The 9,410-nt window shown below is 51.0% G+C and overlaps 1 protein-coding gene across 1 annotated transcript; it reads left to right on the top strand.

Moving 5' to 3' along the window:
* Positions 1–1,182: 1,182 nt before the first annotated feature.
* AVPI1 (arginine vasopressin induced 1) lies at positions 1,183–9,271 on the top strand. The gene is made up of 3 exons (XM_031956210.1): positions 1,183–1,334; positions 7,470–7,757; positions 8,392–9,271. Exons 2-3 carry the CDS (start codon positions 7,480–7,482, stop codon positions 8,543–8,545), a joined length of 432 nt encoding a protein of 143 aa, XP_031812070.1. The 5' UTR covers positions 1,183–1,334; positions 7,470–7,479; the 3' UTR covers positions 8,546–9,271.
* The last annotated feature ends 139 nt before the right edge of the window (positions 9,272–9,410 follow it).

Raw genomic sequence — 9,410 nt, 5'->3', positions numbered from 1 at the left:
GTGTTTGTCATTTTGGCAAAGATTGTTTTCTCTGTGACCCTTGCCCTGAATGAGCTGATCCCAAATGGTGGGGCGGGCTCAGACTGGTTAACTAGTCTGGGAAGGCTCAGGAAAGAGGCAGCCCAGGACTGCTGGGGGTGGGCGAGGTTACGGTCGCCAAGCCGGGGACTCGCGCTCGCCCTTCCTTCTGGAAGAGCACCACTGACGGCAGGAGGGCCCCCGGGAAGTGAGATCTGTGCGGTCCGGGCCTACACACGGGCCGGGATCACTGGTGCTGGGGGCAGCGTTTCCCGGCTGTTTGCCTGTAGGTGACAGACAAGAAGGCCCCAAGTCTGGGGGGGCCCGCGGTGGGGCGAGCCTCAGAGGCCACTTCAGGCTCCGACCTGGGAGATGGGCCCGCAGCCTGAGCACCGGCTGTGTGTGACACCCCCGAAACCACGCGGGGCGCCCCCAAAGTCGAAGCGGGGTTTAAGCAGTTGCCGCTTTAGTAGCTCGAAGCCGCACCGGGCCTCCTGGGCCGCTTGTCTCTGGGCACAAGTGCGCTCCCGTCACTTCGGGGCAGCCTCTCGCCAAGCTTCCCGCTGGTCCGCCAATCTCCCGACCACCGGGGTTTCCCCCCTCCCTCCCTCCCCCGCCACGCAGGCAAACGCGCGCGCGCAGGCGCCTCCGGCCGGCCGCCCCCAGGGACGGAGAGCGGCTAATTACGGCTGCCGGCCCCCTCCCCGACGGCCGGAGAGCGGGGGCGGGGCCCCTTCCCCCCACGGCCGGAGAGCGGGGGCGGGGCCCCTTCCCCCCACGGCCGGAGAGCGGGGGCGGGGGCCCCTTCCCCGCCACGGCCGGAGAGCGGGGGCGGGGCCCCTCCCCCCCACGGCCGGAGAGCGGGGGCGGGGGCCCCTTCCCCCCCACGACCGGAGAGCGGGGGCGGGGGCCCCAGAGCGGAGGAAGCCTGCGCCCGCGGCGGGGCCGGGCGGCGGCCGCCGCGCCCCAGGGACAGGAATGCGGCTCCGCCCCGCTTCTCCGAGCCGGCCACACGGAGCTCTGCTTAATGCATTGACGTCAATGGAGCCGGCGGCGCGGCGGGGGCCGGGGCGGGGAGGGGAGGGGGCGGAGGGACACGCCCCCTTCGCCATCGGGGCTCTGATTGGTCGCCGGGGCTCTCCGCGTTGGGTTTCGGAGCGTTTACCCTGGAGCCGCAGCCGAGGCCCGGGCTTGGGCTGGCCAGATCCCGGGTCCGCGCTGTGCTTTTCGATGGCTCCGTGCGAGTGAGCGGGTCGCGGCGTCGCGGCGGCCGCGCGTCCTGTCTGCCCGTTCCGGCCGCGTTGCCGCCGGCGGAGGTAAGAGGCCGGTGCCCGGGGCGGCTGTGCCGCGGAGGGGGATCGCAGGGAAGGGGGCTTCCCGGGCCAGACGCTGCGGAGACCCCCGAAGGCGGGGCTGCCGCGGCAGCTTTCCGGCTCGGGCCCTCGCTCCCGAGTGCGCGGTATGAGCCGGGCATAAGCGCCACGGGCCGCCCGGGCGTGCATTTAGCCGCGGGCTGCGGAGGCCGGACTCTCATCGATGTCCGAAGGACCCCCGCCCCGACCTTGTCCTTCCCTGGGTCCTCGGGCTCGGAACCGGCGCGCAGGCGCTGCCCGGCACCCGCCAAGCGCTGCGGGCAGAGACGGGAGCAGCCCTGCTGAGGGCAGAGACGGGAGCAGCCCTGCTGAGGGCAGAGCGCGTGGCTGGCCGCGGCGAGGGAGAAGCCGGCGGCGCCGCGAGGGAGGAGGGGGGATGCAGCCCGAGGAGTCCGCGGGCCGCAGGGAGGTGCGCCGTCAGCCCTTAGTTCCCAGCTCCGCGGGGGCGCCGGGCCCTCCGGCCCCGTGCTGGGATTTCCGGCCTTTCCTCCCTGCTCTCACCCAAACGGACCGCTCTCAGAGGTTTCAGAGCTTTCCCTTGGCTCCCTCCAGAGCCTCTCGCGGGGAGGCTTATCCGGGCAGAAGCGAGAGGGCACTGCCAGGAGATCCCTTTCTCCGAAGTGTCTCATTTCTCCCCACTGAAAGCCCAAGCCCCAAGTGTTGGTGGAAACAACCTCGAGCCCCCCGGGACTTGTAGCCCACGGCCCGACCCCGAGCGCTGGAGGCCGTTCTCGCGGCAGCAACGAATGGCGCCCATCAGGCCAGGGAAGACCTCGGTCCTAGCCACATCGCCCTCTCCTACCGAGCCACCGGTGCGACCTTCCTGTTCTTTGTCCTAGTTTCCCCAGGAACAAAGGAGTCTCCCCAAAGCCATTTATTTGAGTCATGGTTTGTAGCCTGGCTGGCTAGTTAACCTGAGGGACCTAGCGAGCTCATCCCAGCATTTGGGAAACCAGGCTGCTGGGATTGTCTGCATTTTCCCACCCCATGCTGCTGGTCCTTAATCTCCGAGGAGTTACAGCCATCCCAGGAAATAAGAATTTTATCAGTTCTAGATAAGAGAACCTAACAACCTGCTCCTCCCTCCATTCCCACCACAATCCACAATACCACTAGAGACAGTGCGGGCATCCACCCTTAGTACTGACCAAGATAGGATATCACACTTAGATCTAAGCTGGACAGGACCTTAGGGGATTCTCTCCCTCCTCCTTTTTTAAAGGAGGTCACACAGACACAACCTCCAAATTCAGGTACTCCAACTCCAAAACCAGCCTTCACCTTGGGAGAAACCTGAGGCGCACTCTTTGATGTCTAAACATAATCTGCTTTTTCCTGGGGATGGGGAGTATATGGTTAGGAAGGGTGTGTCCCAAACCTGGGCAATGGAGCCTGTTCACACAGGCCCTTCTTAGGTAGTGACTTCCAAGCTGCCCATCCTTGCTACTCAGGATTTGGACCAAGGAATATCACGGCCTTCTAAGGCTCCCCTAAAGGAATCATCCATTTCCAATTTCATTTTAGTCAGAGCTAGGGAAATTAAAGGACATACCCAAGACCATGCAGCTAATTAAGGGCCAAACCTGGGCTCTCTCCCCAACATCACTCTGACCTTCCCAATTCAGCTTATTGACATCAGGGTTTGTTCATGTTGTGAACACCCCAGATTCAAAGTAAATGCTGCTTATAATGCAGTAAATATCGGCTGAATGAGCCCATCAAAGGCCTTCTAACTAATGGATGATCATCTGCCTTCTTTCCTGCTGTTTTCCCATTTACATCTTGGGGAAAGCATATCTGTTTCACAACATGTTATATCCAAAAGCAATTCTGAGGGTCAAAGAGATTGGAAAAAGAAAGGAAAAAAAAAAGATGTGAAAGATATTTTACTATTCAAACTATCTGCTATTTGCTCAGAGCAATATAGAGTGTGCAACTCGCAGACCCACAGAATATAAACTTTTTTGTAAGTAAACTGAATGTTCATGATGCAAACTAAGGCTACAGATGGTCAGTTAATGAGCATTTATTGGGCGCCTACTATGTGCCAAGCCCTGTGCTAAGTGCTAGGGATGCCAAAGAAAGGCAAAAAAGGTATCTTTTCTCCATAAACACAATCAAATAGGGAGATAATCAAATGGAGAGATAACAAGTAAGTAACTATGTGCAAAGACAGATTAAATACCCACATTTTATAGCTAAACAAACTCAAACATCCTGATAGTACTTGATCTGGCCAAGGACTCTTGACAAAATGATGCTAATAATAAAAGCCAGGCCTCCTACTTCCTCAGTCTACTGTGCTAAAGAATCTGAAGTTAACTGCAGGAAGTTTTCAGTTTGCAAACAGGCACTCATTCAGAACAAATAATTTCTGGCAGGTGAGTATTCAGGAATGCTAGATCCCATTTAGTTTACTGCTTTTATCCTTCTTTGAAAGAAGGTGAGCTATTAAAAACGTTTGATGGGTCAATGGTCAGTGAGACTCCTGAATTTTTCCCCATCTCTATTCCTTAGGATTTGAAAATTTCCTCAGGCTTCAACAGTCCCTAAAGCTTATCTGTAACTCCAACAAACTAACACAGCACCCTGTACAAAGCAGGTAATCAGTGCTTGTTGTTGATAATAATGGTATTTCTAAAAAGCAGAGATTCTAGACCTGATGCTTCTATTTTTTAAAAATAGTAACAATTTTGCTTCTCAATCACCATGGGAGGGGAGAGAAGCAAAGCTCCCAGAGACAGCACAGAGAATAGTCACATGGGAGAAGTAAAGCCGGATGTTCATTTATTTTAACCCCAGCAATGCCCAGATTTTACAAGAGGAACAAAGTGAATTTATGTGTTCTTGTAATTGGACATTTGAAATGGGAGAGGAAGAATTGACATGTGAGAGGCAATAGGGTGGAGAAGGAGGATTTAGGATAGGTTAAGAAAATTCACTTCACATTTAAATAGCATCCCTCATTAAAAATACAGCACCCTGTACATAGCAGGCAATGAATCAATGCTTCTTATTAATAATGGTATTTCTAAAGAGCAGAGATTCTACACCTGATGTGGGTTCTTTTTTTAATAACAATTTTGTTTCTCAGCCACCATGGAAGAGAAGCAAAACTCTCAGAGACAGCACAGAGAATAGTCACATGGGAGAAGTAAAGCCGGATGTTCATTTATGTTACCCCTAGCAATGCCCAGATTTTACAAGAGGACCAACAAAATGAATTTTATGTGTACTTGTAGTTAGACACTTGAAATGGGAGAGAAAGAACTGACATATAGGAAAAAGATGGAGATGAAGAAGGGTTTAGGATAGGGTAAGAAAATGCATTTCACATTTAAATAACATCTCTCATTAAAAGCAGAGTTTCCTAAACTTTTTCCACTCTTCACCCCTTTTCCCTTGAGAAATTATTACATGACGCCAGATATATAGTAGATAAAAGATATACAAATCAAACATTAATAAATTATAATTTTATGACTTCCACGTTCAGTTAGGAGATCCCACATGGAGTCACAACCCAGTTTAAGAATCTGGGATTAAAAGAATGAGGAAATTATGGCTTAAGGAAGTAATATTTCACCCAAATATTAAATGTCTGAGGCAAAATTAGATCTTGGGACTCTTGAATCCAAAAATACGTAATAACAACTCCAGGATTATAAAAATGGAAAAAATTCAAGATGGGACACAAAAAAGGCTCTAGCAATCAAACAGCCTTATTGTTAGGGTCATATCCTTCTAGCCAGATATAGTACGTCTGACCCAAGAGAAAGAACCTAAAGGAGACTCTTACAATGTCCCTCCCCATCTCTCGGAACTCTACGGACCCCAGATTCAATGATCACTTGTAAGCTTTTGTGAGGAACTAGGGCCTAGCCTGACTACTAGAAGATGAGAGAGAAAGTGACACAAGATTTTAGAAGAGTATTAAAACTCACCTCCACCAGAGAGATAGGTATAGCTTGCATATTCCACCCCCTCACACCCCAGTCCAAGATGATCTACTGATGAAAACTGTTGTATGGCCCTCTAGTCCCACACTGATAAAGCATTTCAAAATTTAGAAAGTTGAGATAGTGAGTAGGGGCAAAATGGGGACTTGAATCCAGTCGGGGGCTCTTTCCACTCTGGATGTCCATTATCTCTATTTCATCCATGAGGAAACAAATTCAGAAACTAAATAACTTGCCATGGTCACAGGAATAGTGTTTGAACTGAATCTTGATTGCAAGAGCAGTGTTCTTTCTACGACTTGACTCTCCTGCACATCCGCCTCCCACTAAACATATTTGTAGGTCCCAAGGGGGCAGGGACTGTTTCATTTTTACCTTTGCCTGCCCCGTGCCTAGCCTACTGCTTTCCAGCATCCTGCTATAATTACTAGGTATACGATAGGTGTGTGCTGATTGATGGGTACAGAATTCTGATGGCCAAACCTTAAGATGCAAACCCAAGGTCATAATCTGGTGGCCAGCTTCTAGTGATAACAGGTGGCTTTAACTATAGCTGGGTCGGTCCAAATAGTCTCTCTGGAGAGCTTGTGCCTTGTTGGCATAGCCCTTGAGAATTCAGAATTGCTTCCATGCCAGAATAAGATCTTTGTAAGAACAAAGTAAAACTGACCTGAAATCTATTTTAACAACTTTTCACTTTTGCTCCTTGAGATCTGAAATGCTGAATGCTCTGCAAATTATTTCTGACCTCTGATGATTACTATGGTTTAATAATAATAACTCGCATTTCTAAGGCACTTTTAAAGTTTGCAGCACACTTTTTCTCACAGTAAATGTGAGGAAAAAGAGGGCAGATTTATTCTACAGATAATTCTAATCTGTTATCTATGTTAGGATTAAAAACAGAGTTAAGGTTAGAAACAGGAAAACAGAATTGGATTAGAGTGAGTTAAAAGAGTCATAAAGATGGCCATATCTTGATCTTGTCACTCACAAATGAACCACTTCCATAAACTCCGAAAGTGCCTTATCTTATCATAATCTACCTTCTGTCTCTGGTTTACAACTCCAGACCTAGTCTTTGTCCCACATCTTGACCTCCTATCTCACAGCTTCTTGGTTCTTTCCTAGGCCTTTCCCCATGCTTTCATTACCCTCTCTACCTTTCCAAATCTTGATAAGTCTTCGTGAATCAGTTCAATTCTGTGCTGTCCTTTTCAGTCTCTTGTCTTATTGTGTAGATCTTGCCCTGACTCGCCTCAGGCTTGGACCACACTCTGCCATCTCCTCATATATACTGAATAGAGAAATTCACAAAACCATGTTTTCTTAGGTCCACTACATATTTGTTAACATAACCTCACCTGGATTCTCACTGGGCCTGGGCAGTCCTTTTACATCTCCCTAATTAACTCACTAGGGCACCTAGTGGATAGAATGCCAGCCCTCCCCACCCTATGCCAAGTTTCCTCTTCATGTTATCTCCCCCTGCATCCCAGCTTCCCAAACTGTGGCTCAAGACCCCAAGTGGAGCCTCCTAACTGAACATGGGGGGAGGGAAATTGTGATTATCAGTAAATGTTTTATTTGTATACCTATTGAATATACATATATACCTGGGGTCACATAAAAACTCAGGTGAAAAGGGATCCAGATCTGGTGAAAAAGGCTTAAGCTGCCCTGATCTGGATGACCTCCACCGCTGTGTCCTCCTTTGGCCATCTCAAATGAGATGCCCCTCCTTGCCAAGGCAAATGGTTCACATGACTAGTGATCCCACCCCGTATCCTCTCCAGCAGACTGCCCCCCTATATCATTTCCACCTTCTCCCAATCTCCTCTCACCACCAACTGCTTCCCTTCAGCCCAACTCTCCCCCAGCCCCAAGAAATCATCGGGCCCATCTCTTCTGGCTAGTTCCTGTATTTGCCCACAGTTGTTCTCTTATTGCCCACCCCATCAGACTGTGAGCTCCCAATGCTCAGCATGGTGCTGGGCACACAGGTGGTGCTTAATGTTTGCTGTCCGATCACACGGTTCCAGTCCAGCTCTGACACTTACTAAGCAGGCAGGTGTCTTTGCCCCAAAGCTGACAGAGACCCTGTGCATTTCCCTCTTAGAGAGCCGACAATGGGCACTCCGGCCTCTGTGGTGAGCGAGCCACCCCCTGGGCAGGCGCCCACAGGAACTCGGGGACGAAAGCAAGCCTCGGCCAACATCTTCCAGGATGCGGAACTACTGCAAATCCGGGGCCTGTTTCAGCACAGTGGGGACAGGCAGGCTGAGGAACGGGCCCAGATCATCTGGGAGTGTGCCGGGGACCCCAAGGTGGCCGAAGCCTTGAGGCAGCTGCGCAGGAAGAGAAGGCGGCCGCTGGGCCACTCACCGCAGCACTGCAGCCGACAGAGGTGGGTTTCTGAAGCTGGGCAGAGAGCGGTCAGGGGGCAGTGCTGGCGAATAGAAACCTGGTCCTCCTAACGATGGGCAGCCTGGAGCCTCAGCCCATGGTAAAGCGCCCTGGATCGCGGTGTGCTAATACGAATAATAAGGCTGCTCATGCCCGACAGATACTTTCAGGGCTGGACAGCATTTGTGCACAGAGAAGAGTGTGTAGGTAAGTTCCTGTGTAATGGATCACCACATATTCGTGTATTTTTTTCACTCTCTCGGTTTCACTGATGAAAACGTGGAGACCAGGCTTTGAGGCAGCACACAAGTGCCTCTGCGAGGCACAATTTGAGTCTGGCTCCTCCTGCAGCTCTCGGTGCTGTGTCACATTTGAGACAAGCTTTGCTGGGAGTCACTGGGACTTGGGCCTAGACCACGCACCGAGTGGGTCCATCATCAGACCCCAGTGGGGGGCATCCCTTGAGCCAGGAGCGAGCCATCCCCCACAACCAGGTGCCAAAAGGCAGTAAGCCCAGGGTGATATGGGCAACAAAGCCCTTTGGAGCTCGCATGGCCCTGGTGAGCTATCCTACCATCCCTCACTTTGTCTTCTCCACTAGTGTCTCAACCACTATCTCCGCTTGTTCCTTACAGAGTACCAGAGGACTCTCCACCCGCTGACCCCTCAAGCGCTACCACAGAGTTGACCACCAATGGGCAGCACCTAAACCCAAGAACGAATGCCAGGAACCGGCGGAGCTGGAGAAAGACAAGCCCCACGAGCTATCTCCACCAGATCAGACACTGACCTGTTGAGGGGGGCTGGGGTGACCCTCCCCAGGAATCCAGATGTTCCCTGAAGGGGTTCCTTTGAAGAGAGGGGAGGCAAAGAAAGAAGCGAGGCCCGAGACAGGCAGTCCCATCAGGGCAGACAAAGGTTCCAGCTGAAGGGACAGTTACTGCCTACCTACTCAGTTAGGAATAGGTGGGGGGCTGCTACTGATCCCTTTATCGGCTGGGAACTTGCTCTTCCCCAGAATGAGTGAGAGCATGAATCGCTCTTGGCATTAAACAAACCCCATCCTTCCAAACTAACACTAGAGTAAGACTAAACTATCCTCCTCAAGGTAGCTGATGGACCCAGACTCAGGCCCAGGTTATTCCTAAGTCTTTAACCAGTAGTCTAATAGGCCCATCCCAGGGATGTCAATAATAATTCATAGCACTTTAAGGTTTACAAAGCACTTTACTCACAACAACCCTTTGAGGTAGGTAGTGCAAGCATTATTATTCCCACTTTATAGATGAGGAAACAAAGTCAGCAAAGTTAAAAGACTTGCTCATGTTCATACAGCTAGTAATTGTCAGTACTGGAATTCAAACCCAGATCTCAGTTCTGGCTTCGGCACTTTCCACTACACCATGCTGCCTCTTTCTTTGCCTACCTGCCAAAAAGACAGAGGCAAAGAATAAACTCTGGCTAGAGTTCCCTTGGGTGGATAAGAATATTTAATAATAAAAATTTCTCAATGAAGCAGTGTATTTGTCATGAAACTATCAAGGAGTGATTGAGAGACTGGACTTGCAGGGATGTGGGACAAAGGGCCTGACAGGCAAACTTCACATTTCAGGCAAGGTATCACTACTAAGGATTCCAACTCAGTTATCCTGAA

This window comes from Sarcophilus harrisii, chromosome 2 (genome assembly GCF_902635505.1).
Source record: "Sarcophilus harrisii chromosome 2, mSarHar1.11, whole genome shotgun sequence".
Taxonomy (NCBI): domain Eukaryota; kingdom Metazoa; phylum Chordata; class Mammalia; order Dasyuromorphia; family Dasyuridae; genus Sarcophilus; species Sarcophilus harrisii.
The sequence above is the reverse complement of the archived record's forward strand: the minus strand, read 5'-3'. Positions and strand labels throughout refer to the sequence as shown.

What these genes read in the sequence shown, in the direction of transcription:
- AVPI1 (XM_031956210.1), top strand. Translation starts at nt 7,480, where the DNA reads ATGGGCACTCCGGCCTCTGTGGTGAGCGAGCCACCCCCTGGGCAGGCG. An exon ending in CAGCACTGCAGCCGACAGAG is followed by an intron (nt 7,758 to 8,391) that starts GTGGGTTTCTGA and finishes TGTTCCTTACAG; the next exon opens with AGTACCAGAGGACTCTCCAC.